The sequence below is a fragment of the Neofelis nebulosa genome, chromosome 4 (genome assembly GCF_028018385.1).
Source record: "Neofelis nebulosa isolate mNeoNeb1 chromosome 4, mNeoNeb1.pri, whole genome shotgun sequence".
NCBI lineage: Eukaryota > Metazoa > Chordata > Mammalia > Carnivora > Felidae > Neofelis > Neofelis nebulosa.
The window spans coordinates 78,005,237-78,032,192 of record NC_080785.1 but is presented as its reverse complement, the minus strand read 5'-3'; the positions used below and the strand labels follow the sequence as shown (position 1 = coordinate 78,032,192).

Genomic DNA, 26,956 nt, shown 5'->3' with positions numbered 1-26,956 from the left:
TGGCGGGATTATAAAGATTTTTTTCTCCTCTGTGGTATAATGTTCTATAAGAAATAATTTTAAAATAGTAGAAATTTTTTTGTCCATATAAAACATCTAATTCTACATTTTTTAAACAACAGGTGGAATCCAAGTCAAAAATGAAAAAAACAGATCATCTTTAAAATCTATGAAAACTGATAACAAACCAGAAAAATCCAAATATAAGCCACTAGGGGGAAAAATATTTTACATTGACTTACCTTCTGTCACCATATCTGAAAAACTGCAAAAGGACATTCAGGATCTGGGAGGGGTAAGTCAAAACTATACATTTTGACAAAGGAATAATTTGTGACTAGTACTTTCTACTGTGAAATCCTTGAAGATACTCATTTTGGGAAACATAATCATGTAATCACCAAGCTTAAAATTTTTATGAGCTGTTTATCATCAATGAAAAATTATTTGTTTTAACCTATTGTAGCATAATAGAATTTTTATGTTTCTGTGATTAATGTAAAGTTCACGAAGTTTGAGAACTGTGACTCCCTTGGCCTGGTGGAACCTCTGCTTGCGTTCTCATTATTATGTTTGTATGTCCTCCAGAGAGCAGCAGCTCCTTGATTGTGATTATTAGGGAGCTACATAAATCTGTCTGGACTAGCATAACAGTAAGAATGTCATTTACAGAACAAGGAAAAAACCACAACGAGTTAAAATTAACTCTCAGTGGTAACAGTCTCAACAGAATGAATGTCATTAAGGGAACAATTTTGGGTTAACAATTTTAAAAGCCCTCTTTCCTACCTTACGCTTTGACTAAATGATTAAATAATTAGAAAGTTTGAGGAAAATTCTAAGATTTTCTTAGGAATAAGGTTAACACTGGGCAAATTTTAGCAAGTGAGGTTAAGAAGTCATTAATTTCTTTCCTAATTCATCCTATTTAAAAAAAAGGTTTGTGCTGCACTTTGAGTTTGTTGAGGTCAATACCTTTGAATAAGCGAAAGAATCCTGGCATTTCTAGAACAGAAATTTGCAGAGGAACATGTAACAAGTTTCTTGGAATTGTTTGTTGGTGTGATATTTACTTATTTATCTTTGAAAAGCTGTTCTACTTTGTTACTCATGTTATTAAAACATTGTCACATTTGTCATAGCAGTAACATGTCATAATGACCCTATGACTGCATTCCTAAAGATCATGTCTTATAGGCCTGCCACCTTGGAATAAAGACTCCTTCGTTTTAGATAGTAAGTACTTAAGCATCCAGGGAAGTGAAATGACTGGCCCGGTACAGGATCAGCCTAATTCCCAGACTGACATGCTACTACACTATTCTGTTCCTTTAGGAATTAATGGCTACAAAGTAGCTTTCTGGTTTAGTTTCACAGCTTTCTCAAATATGAATAACCCATTAACTTACATGATATAAATCAGTGATTTTAGATTTGTATTTTTAGCAGAACTCTTCAAGCAAAATCATTCAGAAGTCCACAGTGTATAAAGCCAGTAAAAAGAAAACTGTTCTATATAAAACTGCACTTACGGTTAGTGCAGGGATGCTTGCTCTGCCTCCTTTCTCTCTCATTCCTACAGCAGTTCCTGAGGCACTTGCAAGAAACAAGTTTTGGATTAACTTAGGCATTTGATAATAGTTGCGTTTTATACAATTCAAATTTTATCCTAAAATGGTTTGAAGTAGACCAATGAAGTGAAGATTATATTAAGAGCATAAATTTCCAGATTTTTTCCCTCAAGCTGTGGATTTTCAACTAAACTTGATTAACTTTTTTTAATGTTTATTTTTGAGAGAGAGAGAGAGACAGAGTATGAGCGGGAGAGGGGCAGAGAGAGAGAGAGGAAGACACAGAATCCAAAGTAGGATCTAGGTCCTAAGATGTCAACGCATAGCCCGACGAGGGCTCAAACCCACAAACTGCGAGACCATGACCTGAGCCACAGTCGGACTCTTATCCAACTGAGCCACCCAGGCGCCCCTGATTGATTAGCTTTTAAAAAAATTTTTTTATCAAGTTCTGATATCTCCCCTACACTATCTTTCCAATAATTTAGTGATGTCCTGATTTCCTGTTCTTAGCACTTTACCATCTGTATAATTAAAAAAAAACCTTTGGTAATGGTCATCTTTTACATGAACTATAAAAGAATCTTGACCTCTAGACAGTAAGAGTTTTAGGGCTCAACGTTAAGGAATATTTAGTTGAATAGATATTCCTTGAAAGGCTGATGCTTTTTAACGCATTTTTTAGGATTACTTAGACCCTTTTCATTTTGTAATTGATCTTCAGATTATTACCAGTGTTTTTTTTCTGTACTTGTCCACTTTATGAATTTGTTTTGTCTACTCTTAATGAAAACATACCCCATTTATCTAGAGAGTACACTTCTGAGACATTCAACCACTGAAAACACAGCAGTGAAGTCTGACCTATTGGGGAAATATATTTTAGTAGTGGCAAGGAATATAGCTGTTGTAAAACCATCTAAAAAGGACATGGAACCAACCACATTTAGGCCCATATTTAAACATTTTGTGCCGAAATAAGGCAGTTGGAGAAGAACAGAGATGTAAGGACAAATGCCATATCATGAACTTTGAGGAAGGAGTTCCTTATCTGATGTTCACTGTAACCTTCAGTGACTCAGAAATAAGTTTTGAGTTTACTCTTGAAAAGACCTAAATTCAGCAACAGCTAATAAATTGAAGACTGATGAAACTAAATCAGTTCTATAGGGCATGGTATTAAGTGTTTTGGTAGATTCAAAAATGAATCTTAAGTTCATCCTGCCTTCAACTTCTGATCTTGGTAGAGATTACATGGGCACAATTAATTGTAACACAACATACAGTGTCAACAGGAGGGAGAAATCACTTCCAGTAGAGAAATTTTGGAAGCTTATTTGCAGACCCAATTTTAACTCTGCTTTGAAGACCGATTATAATTTGGGCATGTGCAAATTCATTACAGAATTGTTTCACTGGTATCTTTCATATACCAACACTATTTTAGCTGCTGGGGATGCAAAAATAAGTAAGATGTACTATACTGCGCTTAGTCTTTGGGAATATGAATCACCTAAATCATTTACAATATAGCATTGTCCGTGTCTAACAGAAATTATGTTGAAATTGCCATTAGAATACAGAGAAGAAAATGATTAACTTTGCCTTCAGAAATCATTGCACAGGTAGAGTTTAACCTAAGGCTTGAAAGTCTAGTAGGAATATACCAGGTAGAGTCAACAAACTAAATAGAGGAAAGAGTATATTTGAAAGTTTTTTTTAAGTTTATTCTTGAGAGAGAGGGAGACACAGAATCTGAAGCTGGTTTTAAGCTCCAACCTGTCAGCACAGCCTGACACGAGGCTCTAACTCCCAAACCACAAGTTCATGACCTGAGCCAAAGTCGGACATTCAACTGACTGAGCCACCCAGGCACCCCTAGGAAAGAGTATATTTAAAATATGGGGTGCCTGGGTGGCTCGGTTAAGCATCCAACTCTTGGTTTTCAGCTCAGGTCATGATCTCACGGTTCATGAGTTCAAGCCTGCTTCAGGCTCTGTGCTAACAGCCTGACACCTGCTTGGGATTCTCTCTTTCCCTCTCTCTCTGCTCCCCTCTCCTGCTCGCTTGCTCTCTCTCTCTCTCTAAATAATCTTTAAAAAAATGAAGCTATATGCATGTTATATGCTAAAATTAATTACCAGTGGGTCAAGGCCTAAACATAAGAGCTAAAACAAAATATAAGGAAAAGTCTTCATGACATTGGATTTGGCATTGATTCCTTGGATATGAAATCAAAAGCACAGAGAATAAATGAAAAAATAGATAAATTGAACTTCATAAAAATGAAAACGCTTGTGCACAAAAGGATATTATCAAGAGGGCAAAAACACACAAAATGGGAAGAAAAAGTATTTGCAGATCATGTACCTGGTAAGAGGTTAATATCCAGAATATATAAAGCGCACCTGTAGCTCAACAACAAAAAACAACCCAGTTAAAACATGAGTAAAGGACTAAAATAGACATTTCTGTAAAGAAGATGTACCAATGGCTAATAAGCACATGAGAAGATGCTCTACATCACTAATCATTAAGAAGATACAAATCAAAATCACAAGGAGATACCATGTCACATCCATTTGGATGGTCACTGTCAAAAAAATAAGTTGGCAAGGATGTGTGGAATTTGGAACCCTTGTGCACTGTTGGAGTTATAAAATGGTGCAACTGCGTGGAAAACAACTTATATCCAAAAGATTTGAGAGGAGGGCCTTGAAGAGATATGTTCATAGTGGCATTCACAATAGACAAAAGGTGGAAACAACCCAAATTTTCATCAGGATCAATGGATGAACAAAATGTGGTCTATACCTGCAATGGAATATTATTCAACCTTGAAAAGGGGTGAAATCCTTTTCCATGCCACAGTATGGATGAACCTTGAAAACACTGTCCTAAGCAAAATAACTCAAATACAAAAGAACAAGTACATGATTCCACCTGTATGAAGAATCTGGAATGGTTAAATTCATAGAAACAAAGTAGGACACAGGTTAAGGGATAGGAAGAGGGAAAAAAATGGGGGGGGGGGGCTTGCTGTTTAATGGATTCAGAATTTCAGCTTAGGATGATGGAAAAGTTCTAAAAGTGTATAGTGGTAATGGTTGTATAACATTGTAAATGTACTTAATACCACTGAATTGTGCACTAAAAAATAGAATAGTCAATTTTGCATATACTTTATCACAATTTTTAAAAAATATATAGGAGATTGGGCTTGTTTTGAAAAATTGGAACCTCTGGCAGCACTGAAGCCACATATTTATGAAAATGAAGAAAGCATTTGATGTGTAAATTGTGAATTTATATTCCTGCTGGCACGTGTAGGCATTTGAGTTTATAATCCCTGGAATTAATAAATGTGAATATCTTATTTACTAGTTGATGAAATGTTGCTCAGAAAAAAGGAAATAGTGATTTACATCTAGCCACTGGTATAAGCAGCAGATTCTGCTTAATGCTTAGATGGAATTAATTCATGTTACATGTTTTGCTGTTTTTACTGTTATTTCCATTTATGTTGGAAGATCCTATAGAAATTAGATACAGCTTTTTAAAATATTTTAGAAATTTTTCATTTATGGAAATAGTTAATGATTGATAGTATTTATGTCTACTTTAATTTTCCTGTCCTTGGATGGGAATGATCTTTGATAATGTTGACATTTGGTACCTGCATTTATAAATTCAGGCATTTAAACAGTGGTTTTCAAAAATTTTAGTAGGGTAATTGTCTTTGACCTTAGACTCAAAGGGTAAGGGTCCCCTCGTATACGTAAAGATGTTATAACTGATTTTGAGCTGTACTGTCCAGTATGATAGCCATCTGGCACACGTGGCTATTTAAATTTAAGTAAAATTTAAAATTCTGTTGCTTGGTCACATGAGTTACATTTGTTACATTTTAAGTACTCAGTAGCCAGATGTGGCAAGTTGGCTACCATATTGGACAATATGCTGGTAAAGAACATTTTCATTATTGCATTAAGTTCTACTGAACTGTAGTGCTTTAGAGGATGGACTTGAGTCACAATACCTATATTCAAGTTCTGTTATTTACTGCTGTTGTAACCTGCAGCAAGTCGCTTAACTTCTCCTTAGTTTTCTTTTCCACAAAATGTGGATATTAGCAATATTAGGACCATGGAGTTGTTGTGGATTAAACTAATTGGGATATATAAAGTACTTAAAAATAGTATCTAGCCCATGCTGGTTGTTATTGGAACTCCCGTTGTACTTGCTCAGAACTCATAGTCAAAAGAACACCTTATAAAAACCCCCAATTTATAAATTAAAAAAAAAATTTTTTTAATGTGTTATTTTTTGAGAGAGATAAAAGAGTGTGAGCAGGGGAGAGGCAGAGAGAGGGAGACACAGAATCCAAAGCAGGCTTCAGACTCTCAGCTGTCAGCACAGAGCCCGATGTGGGGCTGGAACCCATCAGTCATGAGATCATAACCTGAGCCAGTTGGACCCTTAACTGACTAAGCCATCAGGCGCCCCTACAAATCATTACAACGTATCAAATTTGCATTTTATACTAAAAATATGAAACAGTCTATGGTTTATATGGCTTATTTGAAAATACTTTGGTTTCCTTTAGCGAGTTGAAGAATTTCTCAGCAAAGATATCAGTTACCTTATTTCAAACAAAAAGGAAGCTAAATTTGCACAAACGTTGGGAAGAATTTCTCCTGTACCAAGTCCAGAATCTGCATATACTGCAGAAACCACCTCACCTCATCCCAGCCATGATGGAAGTTCTTTTAAATCTCCAGATTCAGTAAGTATCTTACATTCACAAAGGCCATAGCTGGAGGATCTCATGAGACTGACAGTCGAGTTTACTTAGGTAGAATATCTACATTGTGTGTGGCTTTCCAGTCTTTTTTTTTTTTTTTTTTTTTTTTTTTTAATGTTTATTTTTGAGAGAGAGAGTACTAGTCGGGGAGGGACAGAGAGAGGGAGACAGAGCATCCGAAGCAGGCTACAAGCTCTCAGCACAGAGCCCCAACATAGGGCTCGCACCCACAAACTGCGAGATCATGACCTGAGCTGAAGTCATTGCCTAACCGACTGAGTCACCCAGGCACCCCAATAAAGTTGTTGTCTTAAAGTATGGTGATTTTTCTCCTAATACTTATGCAGTCATGCTCGGCTAAAATAATAGCTTTGCATTTGGGGATGACTTTTATTTTGAAGAGTAATTTACAACTAAAAGTAAGAGTAGATCATTATTTAAAGAAGAAATGGAAACTTTTTGTTTGCTTCACAGCGTTAGTAAGCAAACAAAGATTCTGTAGGCCAAATCCGGCCTGCCACTTGTTTTTTACAGCTTATGAGCATGGTTTTTATATCTTTAAATGCTTGGGCAAAAATCTAAAGAATATTTTGTGACAAATTTAAATTCAGATGTCATTGTACATAAAGTTTTATTGAAATACAACCAGTCCTGTTTGTTTACAAATTGAGTTTCCTATATAGGAAGTATTGGATAATTGGGGCAGATACTATATGGCCTGTAGAGCCTAAAACATGTACGATTTGGCCCTTTACAGAAAAAGTTTGCCAGTCTCTGTTTTAGTTATTTAGTTATCTCTAGTACTCTGTTGACAGTAAGTTTGAAGATTATAGTCAAGGATAAATTGTGGAAGGAGAAAAAACAAATACACAGAAGGGGAAAAAAGTCCAGGAAGGCTCATGCATTTTTTCACTTTAATGTTTTTTTGCAGGAATGAGATTATATACTAGTGAATGGTTCCAAATGAACTGTTGCTCATAGCATTTCAATTGCATCTCCAGTATTTTGTTTAAAATGTGAAATGAAATACCATGTAAAGACAACATATACAATTGATATTGTTAGATCTTCCTTTGAATAGGGAGTTAGAATCTAAACTTAGTTTTTAATTATAGACAATTTCAGAAGAATCTAGCTATTTTATTTTTAATGTTTAATAGAATTTACTACAAAACTAACCTATGGTCTCATTTGTTTAGTTGCTCTATCAAGAAAAGAAGCATACTTTAATAGATCTTATTCCCAAGACTCTAAGGAACGCACTTTTACTGTACATTTATTGTGTTGATAGTCTGTAATACTTGTACAGATACCTTTCATTTATTTTTGATATTTTATTATTAAAATTTATAAATTGTATCTATTTATTTTAGCTATTTTTAAATTTTTTCCCAATGAAGCATTATGTTATAATGTTTAACGTTTGATCTCTGGTCTTTTTATAGGTGTGTTTGAGCAGAGGAAAATTATTAGTTGAAAAAGCTATCAAGGACCATGTAAGTATGAAATTTAAAAACTGACAGTATTTATTCTGTTATTAAAAATTCAAGTGGAAATGGAGATGTTCCCCAAATCTTCCTTTCCTAATTTTAAGTAGAAAAAGCGTAAATATCAGCATGTATCTTGTTTTACAAAGAACAGAATCTACTTTTCATGAAGAAACATCTCCATCTTGTGGCCTTTTAAAATATTACTGCAGACGTATGAAGCTTATGGCATTTTTGTATTTTTAAATGAAATTTCTTGAAACTGTTAATTGGAAGGCTACAGTGGGATTAATTGTGAAGTATATGGGAATATATTAAACAGGGTTGATTTTAGAAATCGCAAAATAAAAACTGGTGTACTCTTTGCCCTTGTAACTGTGTATGTTACTGAATACCCACCTCAGTGACATTAACCCTCAAATAATTTTTAAAATTTAGCTCATTTAAGTTAGTAATTTTCTAGAAAAATTATCAAACCTTTTTTATTTTACAGGATTTTATTCCTTCAAATAGTATATTATCAAATGCCTTATCATGGGGAGTAAAAATTCTTCATATTGATGGTAAGGATTTTATCAATTTTTTGACAATATTTGTTAAAAGTATTAATTTGTACCCCTTGGTTCCTAACTTTAGGTAGGGAGTATTCTGATAGCAAGAGGTCCTATAATGGTAATTCTTTCACCTAAATCTAGTAGTAAGAAAATAGCAGTGCTTAACTCTAAAGATAAAAATGCTAACCTTAAACTTTTTTTTTTTAATGAAGACATTAGATACTACATTGAACAAAAGAAAAAAGAATTATATTTACTCAGGAAATCAAGCACTTCTGTAAGAGATGTGGTATGTTATTTTCCTTAATTTTTAAACTAATCACAGTGATCAAGGTTGGTTTTTATTTATCTATAAATTATTCTTGCCAAGTAGAAAATATTACTTGCCAGCAAAGGTAAGCCTTTGTACTGTATCCATCTTTCTGTTATTTGAATAAGGTATTATGTATCATTTTACTTTAGGATTACTCGTGAGGTAAAAGTTGTTCCTGGGAGGCTGGCATAGTTGTATTTATTTTTGGTTGCTTCTTTGGCAGCTGTTGCTTTTTATTAGATACTCTTGTTCAGTTCTGAAGGAAAACATAATTAGCTTATTGCAGGAGAAGCTTCTCATATATATAATTTATTTCTTTGGTGAACATAAATAGGAAATGTGTTTACTTTTCAACTGCTCTAGATAGCATTATGACAAAATCTTGTTATGCACTGTGGCTTTCTGGCCTGAACTCACAATATTTGCTAATTGAGTGCATTAGGCATTGCAGTGTTAGACCTAATGTTTCCGTATCTTGTGTCTTCCCTTTTCAAAAACTAGCTTCCTCCTTAGAGCCTTTATACCAAATTAGGGCTTTTCCATCCTTTAAAATAAGTATAATAAAACTTACCTCTTTTGATCTCTATCCTTCCCTGATAACCATCCAATCTTTTTATCATCTAAACTCAAATCTCCACTTTCATACTTCCCATTCACTCTTTAGCCTATGAAGTATAAAACTCCGGACTGATTTGCCAAATGGAGTTAACACTTTTTTTTTTTAATGTTGATTTATTTTTGAGAGAGAGACATACACAGAGCTGTTAGCACAGAGCCTGACATGGGGTTTGAACCCACATGCTGTGAGATCATGACTTGAGCTGAAGTCATACGCTTAACCAACTGAGCCACCCAGGCACCCCTAGAGTTAACACTTTTTAAAACGAGTCATATTGGTTCTGTGAGCTTTTGTTCATCTCCTTTTTAGTTTACCTGTTTTCTTCTGGAACTTAATCATCTCTCATTTTTCTCACAGTTCTCATACCAGTGTATTCTTTTGTGGTCTGCTTTTTCTTCGTCAATCCTTAAATGATTAAAATATAAAAGGAAAATTTTGTAGAAGAGTATATGTATAAACACATGTAGACATAAATAGGCTGGCATGTTAGGGAAATTTTCTGAAATCAAATGCATCTTGATTTTTGTGTGGGAGAATGATAAATGATGAAGCAGGAAAAATTACGAAGTTCAGATAGGACCTTGCACATTGTATAAAGGAGTTAGAGTTTATTTGGAAAGGTTTGGAAAATTACTGAGATTATTAATAGGAGAGTAACCTAGTTGAATAGATATGAAAGGTCTGGTTGCCAGTAAAGCATGTTTGCTGGTAATAGTGACATTGGGACAGTGACTTTTAAACTCTTCTGAACACAGTTTTCAATAAGAAACATATTTTACATCATGAGTATTCCATATATGCATGTTATGTGCAAAGATACCTAAAGTCTTAATGAATTTTGTATTTTTAATAAGTTTACATTTGTATAAGATAGGAACAATTTGCAGAAAGTAACAAATAGTTTACTTAATACTTAATGCTTTGAATGTCTTATTTACAAGTGATAAAACAAACCTCCAAATGGCTATTTCCGAATTTTAAAAAATTATGGGTGAATATACCTTAATTGAAATATGCTGAATAGCATTAAGCTACCTTTACTGTTCTTTACAGAGTTTTTGGATGGTATATAGAAACAAATACGAAAATGTAAACTCACAAGGACATTATGGTCTCTGAATATACAAACGTATTTCTGTCTACATGCAGTGTATTTAAGTACATATCTGAAACAAGTTTCATGAAATAGTACTTACCCTTAATGTGATTTATGCCAGTATTTCAATAGTATTGTATTTTCGTTTGTAAAAAATACTAGTCACAACTCTTAAGTTGATATTAACCTGCTAATAGGTCATGGTTCATAGTTTAAAAAGTATTCAGGGATATTTTGTTTACTTACAACCCTCAATATTCAACAGATATTCAGTCCTGTTAAGGGCCCGGCACTAGGGGTTGTTGCCCTGGTGAAACAAGAAAAACAATGACAGTGTGATAAAATAGCTGTGAAACAGATCTTTTCTGTCAAAACAAAAAGGATAAGAATACCAAATTTATCTGTAGTCCAGGATGTATACTTGTCAGGGATTGATTGATTGATTGATTGATTGTATGTATGTAAGAAATTTTGTTTGTATATGAGAAGAAAATGTTTCTGGAAAATTTGGCTTGCCAAGTACTGAAGTTGAATGAATGCATTTTGCTCCACTATTTAAAGTGCTTGGAGTTTTTTTTTCTTTTCTCGGTTTACTTGAAATTTTGGGGAGTGTGTGTGTGTGTGTGTGTGTGTACATGTACATATACACATACATATGTACATGAGGAATATTGGTCTTCTTTTTCTGTTTTGATGTCTTTGGTTTTAGCGTCAGGGTAATTCTCTCCTCAAATGCTGGGATGTATTTCCACTTTTATTTTCTAGATGGGTTTTTGCAGAATCAGTTTTATTTCTTTTTTTTTTTTTTTTTTAATGTTTATTTATTTTTGAGACAGAGAGAGATAGAGCATGAACAGGGGAGGGGCAGAGAAAGAGGGAGACACAGAATCCGAAACAGGCTCCAGGCTCTGAGCAGTCAGCACAGAGCCCGACGCGGGGCTCGAACTCACAGACTGCGAGATCATGACCTGAGCTGAAGTCAGACACTTAACCGACCGAGCTACCCAGGTGCCCCGAGTCAGTTTTATTCCTTAAATGTTTGGTTGAATTTCCTAGTAAGGTTATCTAGGTCTGGAATTTTCTTTTGAAAATCCCCAACTATGAATTCAATTTCTTTATTAGATAAAAGAAATTTCAGGTTATTTCTTCTTAAGTGTATTTCGGTGTTTGGAATTTGTACTTCCTGTCTAAGCTGTCAAATTGATGACAAAGTTGTTTATAATATTCCCTAATTAAGCTTTTAATGTCTATGGAGTCTGAATGAGGTTTCGTCTTTCATTCCTGAGATCATTATTACATTTTTTCTTCATTAGGATAGAGTTTTATCAATTTTATTAATCTTTTCAAAGAACCAGCTTTGCTGTAAATTTTTTTTGAGCTCTGCTTTACTGCATTCCCACGCAATTTATATAGAGCTTTATATATATATATATATATGTGGGTGTGTGTGTATGTGTATATAATATATATGTTTATGATATGCATCAAATATATATATATGGTATTTATGGATATAGTATACATACAGACACTGTTTTGGAGCAGCTGTAGGTTCATAGTAAATTTGAGTAGTAGGCAGATATTCCCACATACCCCTTGCCTCTCAGTATACACACAGCCTCCCCCACTATCAACATCCTGCACTACAGTGGTGCATTGATTATAAATTGATGAATCTTTATTGATAAGTCATCATCACTTAAAGTCCATAGTTTACATTAGGGTTCATTCACTCTTGATGTTGTACATTCTGTAGGTTTGCACAAATGAATAGTGACATGTATCTTCCATCACAGTATCATACAGAGTAGTTTCTCTAAAAAGGCTCCATCTATTCATCTCTCTCTCCCTCCTAGTAACTACTGATCCTTTTTCCATAGTTTGGCTTTTTCCAGAATGTCATATTTGGTATCATATAGTATGTAGCCTTTTCAGATTAGCTTCTTCAGTTAGTGATAGGCTTTTAAAGTTTCTTCATGTCTTGTCCTGACTTGATAGCTTTTTTATTTTAATTGCTGAATAATTCCATTGCCTGGATTTGCAACTTTACTCATTCACCTTCTGAAAGACATCTTGGTTGCCATGTGCAGGGTTTTGTTTGGACCTTAGTTTTCAACTCATTTGGATAAATACCAAGGAGTATAATTGCTGGATTAGATGGTAAGAGTATGTTGAATTTGGTAAGAAGCTGCCAAACTGTCTTCCAAAAGGATTCTACCATTTTACATTTTCACTAGCAATGAATAATTGCTGTTTTAATTCTTTTATGGTCAGAACACCCACTTTGTGTGATTTCAGTTCTTTCAAGTTTGTCAAGGTTTGTATCATTGTCCAGAATATAGTCTCTTAATGCAAGTTCCATGTGCACTTAAAAAGTGTATATTCTCCAACTAATAGATGGAATGTTCTTTTTTTTTTTTTTTTTTTAAGTTTATTTATTTTGTGAGGGGCAGAGACAGAGCAACTAGAGGAGGGGCAGAGAGAGAGGAGACAGAATCCCAAGCAGTATCTGTGCTGTCAGTGCAGAGCCTGACATGGGGCTCAAACCTACAAACTGGCTCAGACCTACAGACCATGAGATCATGACCTGAGCTGAAACCAAGAGTTGATGCTTAACCAGCTGAGCCACACAGGCCACCCCAATAGGTGGAATATTCTTTAGATGTCAAATAGGTCAAATTGTATAGGTTTTCTGTATCCATACTGATTTTTTGTCTTATTCTAGCCATTACTGAAAGTGAGAGGAGTACCGAAGTTGCCAAGTATAATGTGAATTTGTGTATTTTTCCTTCCAGTTCTGTCACAATTTTTGACTCATGTATTTTGAGTCTTCTTAGATGTATACACCTATATTATTCTTATGTTTTCTTTGTGAATTAATCTTATCATATGTCCCTCTGTCCCTATTAGTAAGTAACCTTATTGTCATATAATGTCCCTGTGTCCCTGTTAGTATTTCATGTTCTGAAGTCTCTGTGTCTGAAACACTATTGCCACTTTTTTCCTTTTTTTATTACTATTAATTTTTTTTAGCATTTATTTTAGAGCGAGAAGGAGACAGTAAGAGCGGGGGAAGGACAGAGTGAGAGGGAGGCACAGAATCTGAAGCAGGCTGCAGGCTCTGAGCTGTCAGCAAGAGCTTGATGTGGAGCTCTATCCCATGATCCGCAAGATCATGACCTGAGCAGAAGTCAGACACTTAACTGAGCTACCCAGGTGTCCCCAGCTTCCTTTTGATTAGTGTTTGCATGCTCTTTTTTATTCCTTCTCCATTTACATACCTGTGTGTTTTTTAAATGCGTTTGTAATAGATATTTGGAACTTGTCTTTTTATTAAATCTGCCAATGTCTGTCTTTTAATTGGCATGTTTTTAATGATTTCTACTTAGTAATTATCAGTATTGTTTAATTTAGGCTTATTAAGTATACTAATGTTTATCTCTTGGTGTTCTCTGTATTTTATTTCTCTGTTTCTCTATTTTCTGCTGCCTTTCAGATTGTTGGAAAATTTATCTCCTGGCTTTTTGACCATATCCGTTTTTTTGTTTTTGTTTTTGTTTTGTTTTTAGTTGTTGCTTAGGATTTAAACTATACCTATGTAACTTTTCATAGTCTATTTAGAGTTAGCATTTTACCCTTCAAATAAAATGTAGAAGGCTTTTTGAACTTCTAACTAAAAGACTTTTTGAACCCTTTTATCCTCCCAAACCAATTTTTGTGATATATTTTGTTAGATTTGCATTTTTTGAAAAACCCACCAGTTTTACCCTTTTAGCTCGAAAAAGTCATATGGAAGAGAATGTGAGAATGTTTTTATTTTGCTTTCATTCCTGTAAGATCTTTTCACTGGATAAAGAACTATGAATTAATTTTTTTTTTTTTTTTTAATTTCAGGGGCACCTGCATGGCTCAGTTGGTTAAGCATCCTACTCTTGATCTCGGCTCAGGTCGTGATCTCACAGTTCGGTTTGTGAGATAAGCCCCGCTTCGGCTCTGCATTGGCAGTGTAGAGCCTGCTTGAAATTCTCTCTCTGCCCTTCCCCTGCTTGTGTGCACTTGTGCACATGGTCTCTCTCTCAAAATAAATAAACTTAAAAAAATAAATAAAAATTCTTTATTTTAGTACTTTTATTTATTTTTTTTAATGTTTATTTATTTTTGAGACAGAGAGAGACAGAGCATGAACGGGGGAGGGGCAGAGAGAGAGGGAGACACAGAATCGGAAGCAGGCTCCAGGCTCTGAGCCATCAGCCCAGAGCCCGACGTGGGACTCAAACTCACGGATCGCGGGATCGTGACCTGAGCTGAAGTCGGATGCTTAACCAACTGAGCCACCCAGGCGCCCCTTTATTTTAGTACTTTTACAGGTGTTCTACAACTATCTTGCTTCCACGGATGAAAAATCTGGAGTCATTCGATTGTTGTTTTCTTATATATAATGATCATTTTTCTCTATGTACTTCCAAAATTTTTAATTTATGTTTGGTTTTCAACAGTTTGTGTTATGCCTCAGCATGGTTTACTTTGAGATGATTCTGTTTGTTCACTAAGCTTCTGAAATCTATAAACTTATGTTTGGGAAGTTTGAGCTATTTTGTTAAACTTGTTTTTCTTCATTCTGTTTCTTCTATTTCTGCATCTCCAGTAACACTAATTTTAGACCTTTTTTTGTTAATTATAGTAGAATACAAACAAGGTGCTTACTGGGTCCCTGAGAGACTGTTCATTCCCCCGCCCACCTTTTTTTCTCTCTGTTCTTCTAAGTAAAGATTTTTATTGATGTCTTCCAATTCTCTGACACTTCAGTGGATCATCTGTGTTTTTAAGCCCATCCAGTTAATTCTAAATCATGTATTTTTCACTTCTACATTTGATTATTTTTAAATTGTTTGTCTTTTTGCAGAGAACTTGTATTTTCCCATTCATTTTAACTGTGTTTACCCTTAGAGTCTTTCTCTGATAATTTTGACATTGGAAACATCTTGGGGTTGGCATCTGATTGTCTTTTTCCCTCAAGAATTGATCATGTTTTTACTGATACTTAATATGTCAAATAATTTTTTATTTATATTAAATATTGCAAATTTATGTTGTATAGACTTCCAGAGCTATTACAGTACTCTGGAGAATGCTGATTTTGTTGCTGTCGTGATTGGGGGTTTTGTGTGTGTGATTGTTTTAGCAAACATTGTCAAGTTTTGTTCAAACTATCAGTTCTGTCTCAGTTTCTGTACATAGCACTTCCAGTCTCCGTTTTGGTTTTCAAAGATTTGTATGCAGCTGTTTTTTCTGCACATGTATCACTTATAGGTTAGTCAAAGGCTTGGGCAGTGTTTAAATCTTAGTTCTATTTTCAAAGCCTTGAAGTTAAGCCCAACACCTATTTTGGATATATATAGGTAATTAGGGATCGCTTTCTCCAACTTGCTACTTTCTGCAGTCTACCCTTCACTCTCCAGCCTACAATGGCCCTTTCCCTTGTTCTTATGTTTAGAAACTCAGGATTTCTCAATTTTAGTTGCCTATGGCACCTACAACTGCAGTTTAATAACTGGGATCCACCCTGAGGTAGAACTGTGGGAGAAAAGGAAAAAAAAGTCCATGGATTTCCTTTGTACTCTTGGGACTACAGGAAATAATGTGGTTTATATAGAAGTTTTAGCCACTGGCTCCACTAATTGCTGCCAACTCTGTGATTAGAGGTTACATTGTGAGATAAAGGGGAGGATGGGAAGTGTAGTCCCTTAAAGGTGGCCTAAGTTTTGGATTCTTTCTACAGTACGTCTGCTTTTATTTACTTTTCTGTTCTCCTGTAGTTGCTTATTGTATTTTATCCAGAGTTTTAGTTGTTATCAGGGGGATTAATTAACCATATTTAACATATTCCACCTTGACAGGAATTGACAGACTGTAATATTTCAATAATTCCTTTGTTCATTCTATCACAAATGTTTTGTTGAGTAAAGGCATAAAAATAACTTACAATGACTTTTAGATTATTTCATTAACTGTACCTTTTCCTCATTGGTTGATTTCTTTCTGTGAAGACAAAAACAATTATAGCTAGGGGCGCCTGGGTGGCGCAGTCGGTTAAGCGTCCGACTTCAGCCAGGTCACGATCTCGCGGTCCGTGAGTTCGAGCCCCGCGTCAGGCTCTGGGCTGATGGCTCGGAGCCTGGAGCCTGTTTCCGATTCTGTGTCTCCCTCTCTCTCTGCCGCTCCCCCGTTCATGCTCTGTCTCTCTCTGTCCCAAAAATAAATAAAAAACGTTGGAAAAAAAAAATTAAAAAAAAAAAAAAACAATTATAGCTAGAATGCAAGGTATTTTGGGGGTGCATTATAAAAGTAAGCTTGTTTTATGTTCATTGTTTCATGTCTTTGGTTGAGTTGATTTTTAAAAGCAAGCTTCTCCCCCCCCCCCCAAAACTACAGTAATCACCCTTTTTTATTTAATACTTTCCCTGTATGATGGTCTTCAGGATAAAAAGAGCCATTGCAGTTGCCATTGTCACAGTACTTTCAAATCCAGTGTTTTCACTTTTTTTCTTTTTTTTTTCTTTTTAGGGGAAAAGAGTAGGTATTGGTACACAGAAAGCAAGAAGTAAGTATTTTGATATCCTTAAGTGTGTTTGATTTGCCTTTAGAAAATAGAACATATAAAACTCCTCTGAAAAATCATGTAAACAACCCTTCAGGGAACTCGTTCAGTAGGTCTTAGCCTTTTTTAGAATATGGACACCTATGGTAGTCTGGTGAAACTTATGGACCCCTTTTCAGAATAATGTTTTTAAAAACATTTGAAAAATTATTAGATTACTGAGAAAGTCAGTAAATGAAATTCAGTTGTCAGAATATTTTGAGTTATGAAATCATGATATACTTGATTTTTTTTACACATTAAAAATGAGTTCTAGCAGTGATTCTAATTGCTATTGTAATTTTGCAGTGGTAAGCTATCATTGGTGCTTTCGAATATCTGTAATAACTAATATGAAAGTATTTCTTTTATTCAGTATCAGAATTACAGGCACTGCTAATACCACTGTGATCCTGTTCCTTATATGCATAACTGGAGGAAATGTTAAATTTTGGTTAGAGATCAGTGAAAATAAAAGTTGAAATTTTTTCCTGTTTTAGCTCATTATTCTCCTGAATTCTATTCATAGATCTTTTGGGGGATCCCTTCAGTTTAAGAATCTCAGGATATAGACAGAACTTCTGGTATTTTGGAAATGGGCTGGTATTGTAAAATATCTCACCTGAGGCTTAAAACTTTGAGTTGAAATGAAATGGATAATGGATACAGATGGTCCTCAATTTACAATGGTTTGGCTTATAATTTTCCATCTTTACAATGTTACAAAAGTAATACACATTCAGTAGACATCGTACTTCACATTTTGAATATTGACCTTTTCCCAGGCTGGCAGTATGCCATACAATACTCATGACGGGCAACGGCAGGGAGCTGCAGCTCCCATTCATTTACGTGGTCGTAAGGGTAAACAACCAGTATGCTTAAAACCATTCTGTTTTTTACTTTCAGTATAGTTTTCAATAAATTACATCAGATAGTCAGCATTTTATTATAAAATTGGGCTTTGGGTTAGATGATTTTGTCCAACTATAAGCTAACGTAAGTGTTCTGAGCATGCTTTAAGTTAGGCTAGGGCTAAGCTATGATGTTTGATAGGTTAGGTGCATTTTCATCTTAAAATATTTTCAACTTAAAAAAATGGGTTTATTAAGGTGTATCCTGATTGTAAATTGAGGACCTGTACATAGTTGGGTGGGATTTTTAGCCAGAGTATTTTTTTTTTAATTTCTTGGATTTATACATATCTAATAATAATGTTTTGTTTGTTCTCAAGCAGGTAGACTTAAAAAACCTTTTGTAAAGGTGGAGGATATGAGCCAGTAAGTATCTAAGTTCAGTTAAAAGAAAAAAAATCTAATTAATTAAGCTATATCCACTAATATTATTAGGTCTCTTTGTTAGAGTTATACTAATAGGCAGGTGCACAAGTTGGAGAAAGTAGCGTTAATTAATTTTTGCTCAAAAATTAAGCAATTTTTAGCTTAATTTAGTTTCAGTATGTTGTAGATGATAATTCCTTGAAATATTTGGTTTAGAGCAGTCATGAAACCAGCTCATTTTTTTAATATTTCAAATAATGATTTGCTAGCTAAATGCAGTACCTAATGATTTAGAAATACTGTTTAAAGATTGCTTCTACTTTGTGAAGAAGAAATTATTAGGTAATATTTGGAAGCACAAAATCTGAGAATAACCTTTAGTAGTTTTCTTGAACTCATTCTGAAGTTTCAAAGAGTAATCTTAATGAAGACTGTATACAAGGAAATTAATTTGACATGAGAATTAGATAACTTTTTCTTAACCTTCTAGTTACTCCTTTAGACATGTGTGATTAATTTTGGGTACTCATTGAGGTGACAAAGATGTGTTGAGTGCTTCTTTTTATGAAACGTATTACTATGAGGAAAAAAAATGCAATTTAAAGTTAGGCCTAGAGAAGGCACCAGTATATGGAAAGATATCCCAAGTTCATAGATTGGAATACTTCAGATTGCCAACATGTCAGTACTGCCCAAAGCGATCTACAGATTCAGTGCAATCCCTGTCAAAATCCCAATGATGTTTTTTGCGGAAAGTGAGAAATACATCCTAAAATTCATACCAAATGGCAAGGGACCACAAACACCCAAAGCAATCTTGATAGAACAAAATTGAAGATCTAGACTTCATGATTTTGGAATTTACTAATAGCTACAGTAATCAGAACAACTTATTATCGACATAAAGACAGATGTGTAAACCAATGGAAAAGAATAAAGAGCTAAGAAGTAAAATCTTTACATGGATGCCAGCATTATTCAGTGGGGAAAGGACAGTCTTTAGCAAATAGTAGTGGGGAAACTACATATGCACATGCAGAAGAATGAAGTTGGAATATTAATTTATAACATACATAAAATTAACTCAAAATAGATCAAAGACTTATAACTATAAAACTCTTGGAAGAAAACAAGGGGAAAGCTTTATGACACTGGATTTTGCAATGATTTCTTGAATATGATACCAAAAGCACAAGCAACAAAAGATAAATTGGATTAGATCAAAATTATAAATTCCTGTGCACAGCAGTGAAAAGGCAAACCATGGAATGGGAGAAGATATTTTTAAATCCTTTATCTAATATAGTGTATATGGGGGTCGGGGTGGAGCTTGGGAAGATAATGGAGGAGGATCCTCAACCTGTCCCATGTTTACAACTAGTTAGCACTTGCATCTGAATGAATAAACCAGAGAACCATCTGAAGACTGGCAGAACAAACTTCACAACTAGATGTGAAGAAGCCACATCTGAAAGATTAGAAAGGGCAGAAATGGTGATTGGGAGCTGCAGGCCCTGGCTTGGAGAGGTGAAAGCACCAGGTAGCCCACAAGGGGAGGATGAATCCCTATAATGTCTGGCTTTGAAAACCAGAACAGCTGAGTTCCCTGATTTTGTATAACCAGCAGGACTTGGATCTTAGAGATTTAAAAGTCAGCTGACTTACTAGTGAGTTGGAAGGGCATATGATAGCTAGGTTCCTGCCCTTAAAGAGACAGCAGCCTGCGAAGAGGCAACATAGAAACTATAGTTTGCATAATGCCTAGGGCAAACAGGAGGAGCATTCGGTGATGTATGGAATTGTTGAATCACTATATTATACACCTGAAACTGATGTAATAACTGTATTTTAACTGTACTGGAAATTAAAAACTTAATTTAAAAAATGTAATATTAAAAAGCCAACAAAAAATCAAATTATCGGATTTTAAAAATGGCACAGGACTTGATGTTTCTCCAAACAAATTGCTAACAAATACATGGAAAGATGTTCAACATCACTAATTACCAGAGAAATGCAAATCAAAACCACTATGAGATATCTATCACCGCACACCATTAGGATGGCTGTTATTAAAAACAAAATCAGAATAATAGGTAATGGCAAGGATGTGGAGGAATTGGAACCCTTGTGCACTGTTGGTGGGATTGTAAAATAGTGTGACCACTATGGAAAACAGTATGGAGGTTCTTCATAAAATTGCAACTATGATATGATCTAGGAGTTTCACTTCTGGGTATATATCCAAAGGAATTGAAAGCAAGACTTGCACATTCCATGTTGGTGGTAGTACTGTTCATAGTAGCCCAGCAGCAGAAGCAATCCATATATCCATCAACCAATGAATGGATGATACGGTATATACATAAAATAGTTATTATTCAACCTTAAAAAGGAATTAGTTTTTGACACATGGATGAACCTTGAGGACATTACGCTAAGTGAAATAAGTGGAAAAATACTACATGATTCCATTTAATGAGATGTGTCAAGAGTTGGTGGGGAAGGGAGAATGAGTTACTGTTTAATGGTAGAGAATTGCTGTTTTTAAAGATGAAAAGAGTTCTAGAGATGGACACTGTTAATGGTTGGAAAACACTGTAAATGTACTTAATGCAGCTGAAGTGTACATTTAAAAATGGGTAAAATAGGGACACCTGGCTGGCTCAGTCAGTAGAGCCTGTGACTTTTGATGTCGCTCATGAGTTTGAGCCCCATGCTGTACATAGAGATTACTTTTTTAAAAAAATGGTTAAGATAGTAAGTTTTGTGTTATTTTACCATATTCTTTTTAAAATGTTTGTTTTTAAGAAAAGAATTAGGTCTAGGAATTGGGAAGGAAAGCCTAACTGATTTCTGTTATTTCAGATTCTAGATGAATTCCATGTTTTTGAAATAGAAGACTTCAGTTGTGTTTTTTTTCACCCTAAAGAATTTCATGTATTTGTCTTTTTACTTTTTTAGACTTTATAGACCATTTTATCTTCAGCTGACCAATATGCCTTTTATAAATTATTCTATTCAGAAGCCCTCCAGTCCATTTGATGTAGATAAGCCATCTAGCATCCAGAAGCAAACGCAGGTTAAACTAAGGTTGGTTTAACCTTTAAGTGATTTTTTTCATTTTAAGCAAATATTTAAAATAATTCATTCAGCCATGGTGGTGTGTGTGTGTGTGTGTGTTTATGTTTGATCACTGTTACGGTTTTACCCCTTGTGTATTTTCAATGGCTCTCTGCTAGATTAGAAGTCTGAATCTCTTCTAAGTCAGATTTAGATCAATAGATTGAGGTTGAGGGGTGGCTTACAGATATTTACGATTAAAATGTGTTATATCTCCTAAGTAATCTACAATATTCTACAGAATAATTACTGCATTCTTAGTTTGCTTCTTAATTTCTTAAAAAGATATATATTTAAAAGTATTTATTGATATAAATCTGTGGAGATTATAGCAGATTGTTTGATAGGTGAGGACGGTACACTATAAATTACTTCTTAATGTTCAGGAGTTAATTCTTTTACCGTATATTTCTATCAGAATCCAAACAGATGGCAATAAATGTGGAATCCCAATTCAACTCCAGTTGAAAGAGAAGAAAAAAAAAGGATACTGTGAATGTTGCTTGCAGAAATATGAAGATCTTGAAACTGTAAGTGTCATTTTATACTTGGGTTGATATTTCTAAAACTATGAATATTTACTATTTAAATTTTAGCTTATTTTTCTGATTGTGGTTCATAACTTGTAAGTAGCATGTATTTCTTTTTTATAGAATTATCTTAAATTTTAAGAACCCAAAGTGGGAAAATAATATATTGAAAAAATCATTTTTATTCATTAACTCAGCAAATATTTATTAAGTACCTGTGTTATACCAATCACTACTCTGAGCAAACAGCACTGAACAAAAGAGACCAATTCCCTACCCTTGTGAAAATTACATTCTATGGAAGGGGGTGGGGGATAGGTAACTACATGGTAAGAAAAGTAAAAAGAACATGAGATCAGTGCTATGAGAAACTGTAAAGCAGGAATGGGAGTGTTGATACTTACTTAGACTACATGAGGAAAACCTAGATAACTGAATATTGAATGCAATATTGTGATTCAGTAAAGTGAAATTGAAGTAGAAACCTAGGAAGTGAGGGAACAAGACTCATGGGTATTGAAATAAGCAGTGCAAAAGTGCTAAATTAAACTGATTTGATGGGATTGAAAAAACCATTAAACTGGTAGTGATGACCTAGTGGAAGTGGAAGTGATGTGGCCTGGTCAGATTGTGGATATATTTAAAGATGGGGTGAAGGGGGTTTGCCAGTGGATTGGATGTTCGGAGTAAGAGAAGATGCTTCAGGCCTGAGGAATTAAAAAATGAGCATATGATTAACTAATAGGATGAGAAGAAAGTAGAATTCTTTGAATTAGCAGAAAGAGAAATAGAATAATTGGAAGGGGTACAAGATGAAGATGCAGTTTGTAAAGTGATAAATAAATTAAAAAAAAAAAAAAAAAACAACCAAAGCTTTGTTTGGATCCTGCTACCCAGGTTTGAATCCTGGCTTCCTGTTTGTGTGACCTTGGACAGTGGTGGGAGCTGTGTTTATTAAATTTTAGGTGTTATTATTTGAGTTGGTCATTTTAGTGGATATGTATGTTTGGTGTTTAGTTTGGTAGAAGGTGGTGAAAAAGTTTAAGGAGAAAGAATAATATTTACAAATATCTAAGAAATAAGCTATTTCTGTTTTTAGACTCTAAGTTGAAGTTTGATTGTTTTATAACCCAAAATATATTAGTATTTTGTGTTAGTATTCTGTGTTTTTATTTATGTAATAAAGGAGAAATGTAGGGTTACTTTAAAATTATTTTTTTAAATGTTTATTTTGAGAGAGAGAGGGACAGAGAAAACACTGGGTATATAGGCTTGTACACAGAGGAAGGACAGAGAGGGAGAGAGAGAATCCCAAACAGGATCCGCACTGTCAGCACAGAGCCTGATGTGGGTCTCGATCCCACGAACCTTGAGATCATGACCTGAGCCAAAGTCAAGAGCCAGACAATTTACCAACCTGAGCCACCCAGGAGCCCTAAAATTATTTTTAATCAGAAGAAACTAAAACTATCTTAGAAATATTTCCCCTTCCCAAAAAATCATTTTGAAATTTAAGTTATAGATTGGTCCTGAAATTTTGCTTTGCTGTTATTAAAATGGAATAATCTCTAATGGATGTTTTCTTTAATACCAATTTGTGATCCTCATTTAATGTTCAAAAAATGTTAGGACTGAAAAATGAAAACCTGGTCACTGACACAAGGAAGGAAAAGTAGTAGATGTTTGGATTTATATTTTAAAATCATTTGTTACTACAGTTTTTATTTATCTGTTTCTTAGTTGCTGAGAATAAAGAAAATATTATTTTGTTTTTCTGAATCTTAGGTTTTAGGGATTCAGTTCCACCTGTATCAAGGCATTCATTTAGCAGATTTGATTACTGTAGATTAAGCAACAAGCAAGGCAGACATATTCCTTTCCCTTAGATATTTTATGGTATGAGAGAGAAGATTGATACAAAACATGACTTTGCAAGTAGGATAGAATCAAAAAAGTGAAGTATACAGCGCAATGGTAACAAATAATGAGAGGGTACTTAACACTGGATAAGGGACATAGAAAACTCTATTGAAAAAGCGACATTTAAGTCAGGACTTCAGAGAAGAGGTAGGTGGAGGTAGAGGACAGCTACATAAAAGTTGGGAGACTGTTTTCTTAATTTATTACAATTAATTTTCTTTCTCCTAAAGACATGAGTAAATGGAATCTAAACTTAAAAGTTAATGTTTCTTTTTACATTTTAATCATTTCTCATTTGTTTAACATTACTGGGTATAGATAATTTGTATGTGGACAAGTTTGCAACTTAGGAAGGAATAGTCCAGAATACTTTTGTTTCTTGTAATCACTGGAGACTTTAGTTTTTGGAAATACAGTCAAATCATCAAAAGTTACATGAAACTAGAGAAACGGAAGTGAGGTTCTTGCACAGTCACTTGGTACAGCCTTCTAGGTGCAATTCCCTTATCAGCTGACAGAAATAATAGAATTAGCCTGGAGATTCCACCTATTTAGCAGAAACTTTGTTTCCTTTGAGTTTTATCCCAGTACACTGAACTTGTTTACTATTCTGCACCACACTTAAGACTGAGAATAACTGTCAACTAAACTTCAATTAAAAAAAAAAAGACTGAGAATATAATTTCCATATTCTCCATTATAAGCATTGGGTAATTGAGATGGTTTACTTGCTCTTTCTCAAATGTGTTCCTCAGTAGTGAATTCTTTCTTTTTTTGTACCTCACAGCATTTATTTCACTTGTTGTTATAATTGCCTTTTGGATTCCTATATGTTAAACTGTAACATTTCATTCATTTAATATTTTATAGGCCCTACCATATTTACTTAGTGGTAATTGTGTAAGAATGAAATAAAATAAAGGGAAATACTGTCTTAAGAGTATTAGCACACTCTAAATGCTAAATGTTACTATTGTATTCTCCATCTTTATCTTCATTTTCTGATGTAGTTTATTTGTACTTCCATTTAAACCACAAATTTATTTTACTTAACATTCTTTGAAGTTCTAGTAAAGGATATTTCTTTGGAGTAGTTATGAGAAACCTAATCTTAGGGGCATGAAAATATTAGAAAGCTTGAACAAAAAGGAATCTGTTCGTTTAAGAATATAATTATATGATTTATGTGTATTTTTGTTTTTGTTTTAGCATCTTCTAAGTGAGCAACATAAAAACTTTGCACAGAGTAATCACTATCAAGTTGTTGATGATATTGTATCTAAGTTAATTTTTGACTTTGTGGAATATGAAAGAGACATGCCTAGAAATAAAAGGTAATATATCAACCTAAGTTTTAAATTTTACCAGAATATTAAGCTGTTTCATTAAACTAAAAATAAATCAGATTTTCGTTCTTAGAAGGAATATATCTTTTCAGGATGTAAATGATTAAGAACTGATTACTTCTTTTCTCCCCACTCCCATCCCCTCTTCACTACCAAAAGTGCTTACTTTAGATTACTTTTAAGGTCTTCAAGTCTTGTTATAGTCTAGAAGGGGAGTTGGCAAACAGTAAATATTTTAGGCTTTGTGAACCATAAGATACCTATTTCAACTACTTAGCTTTGTCATTGTTCAGTGAAAGCAGCCACATCCAATATATAAGTGAGTGGGTGTGGCTGTGTTCCAATAAAGCTCTATTGAAAAATATATAAATGATAGACTAGATTTGGTCCATGTGCTATACAGTTTGTCAGTCCCTGGTCTGGGACCATAAAGTTTACCATCTTCTTGGACTAGAAGAGCTAGAATTTTTAGTTAAGGAGTTTAAATAAACCTTCTTCTACTTACTTCTGTTAAGTCTTTATACTTTCACTAAGTTTTTTTTTCTTATATTCTACTTGCCAATAATATTTACTAATAGTACTTAACAGAACTTTGAAATATGAATACAGTACTGTTCATTAGCAGTTTACTGCACTTTGACTAAATGATCCTGGTTAGATTATTCTCCTAAATCCAAAATAAGAAGACATGCTTTCACTTGCTAACATTTATAGTAACTCATTAGGCTATTCAGTCCTTATATCTGTTTTTAGTCTACTCTTAAGTCTTAAGGAAGATTAGAAAATATATCAAGGTACAGATTCAGAAAATTAACTGCAAAGTCTTTTGATTATATCTAGGTAGAACAGTCTAAATTTATTTCTGTAACATTCAGAATGGTTGTTTATTATTGACTTAAGATATTTGGAGAGGAGCCATATTTTCAATTATTAAAAGTATGTGGGGAGCGCCTGGGTGGCTCAGTTGGTTGAGCCTTGACTCTTGATTTCTGCTCAGGTCATGACCTCAGGGTTGTTGGATCAAGCCCTATGTCAGGTTCTGTGCTGAGTGTGGAGCCTGCTTAAGATTCTCTGTTTTCTCTCCCTCGCTCCCTTTGCTCTCTACTCTCTCCCTCTCCCTCCCTCCTTCTGTCCTTCTTCCGCCGCCTGCCCCCCATCCCCCTGCCACTCATGCTCTCTCACTCTCTCTTAAAAAAAAAAACTATAATTATGTGGGCTACTGTAAGAATTCAGAATTCCCTAAAAATTTAATCTGCAGCAAATTCTGAACTAGTACTTAAATGTAGACTGGTTTTTCCTTAATTATATTATCTGCATAATTTTAATCTGTGTGCACATCACCTAAACATCTCTAGACATTAAAGGAGAGAGCAGTATTGGACTAGTAATTTTACATTTTTAATACTCCATTTGTTCAAGAGGAATTCTTGAGTGAAAGTATAAACAAAATAAATATAAAATGGTCCTTGCTGCTTTTGAAAGGGCAGGCTGAATTCTATATTTCTCTGTGTTATCTGTGACATGTAGAACAGAAAACATAAGTAGTGAGCTGGTAAGTTTCTCTCTGTATATAATTTAGTAGGATTGTGTAATACAAACTAGCATACCAAGGATATTAAGAGACGCCATGAAGAGGTTTTCAGGTCAAATACATGTGTGAAACTTCAGGATTACTA

The 26,956-nt window shown here is 34.3% G+C and overlaps 1 protein-coding gene across 2 annotated transcripts in view; it reads left to right on the top strand.

Moving 5' to 3' along the window:
• DBF4 (DBF4 zinc finger) overlaps nucleotides 1-26,956 on the top strand; it is a 32,490-nt gene that overhangs the window by 1,662 nt on the left and 3,872 nt on the right. The window contains exons 2-11 of one of the 2 annotated variants that reach the window (XM_058725210.1): nucleotides 123-295; nucleotides 6,178-6,357; nucleotides 7,821-7,871; nucleotides 8,356-8,425; nucleotides 8,629-8,705; nucleotides 17,009-17,045; nucleotides 18,319-18,361; nucleotides 21,326-21,454; nucleotides 21,903-22,014; nucleotides 25,144-25,268. In XM_058725210.1, coding sequence (XP_058581193.1) covers nucleotides 123-295; nucleotides 6,178-6,357; nucleotides 7,821-7,871; nucleotides 8,356-8,425; nucleotides 8,629-8,705; nucleotides 17,009-17,045; nucleotides 18,319-18,361; nucleotides 21,326-21,454; nucleotides 21,903-22,014; nucleotides 25,144-25,268 — 997 coding nt within the window. Of the gene's footprint in view, nucleotides 1-122; nucleotides 296-6,177; nucleotides 6,358-7,820; nucleotides 7,872-8,355; nucleotides 8,426-8,628; nucleotides 8,706-17,008; nucleotides 17,046-18,315; nucleotides 18,362-21,325; nucleotides 21,455-21,902; nucleotides 22,015-25,143; nucleotides 25,269-26,956 lie in introns of both variants that reach the window. The other variant, XM_058725209.1, reaches the window with a different exon arrangement.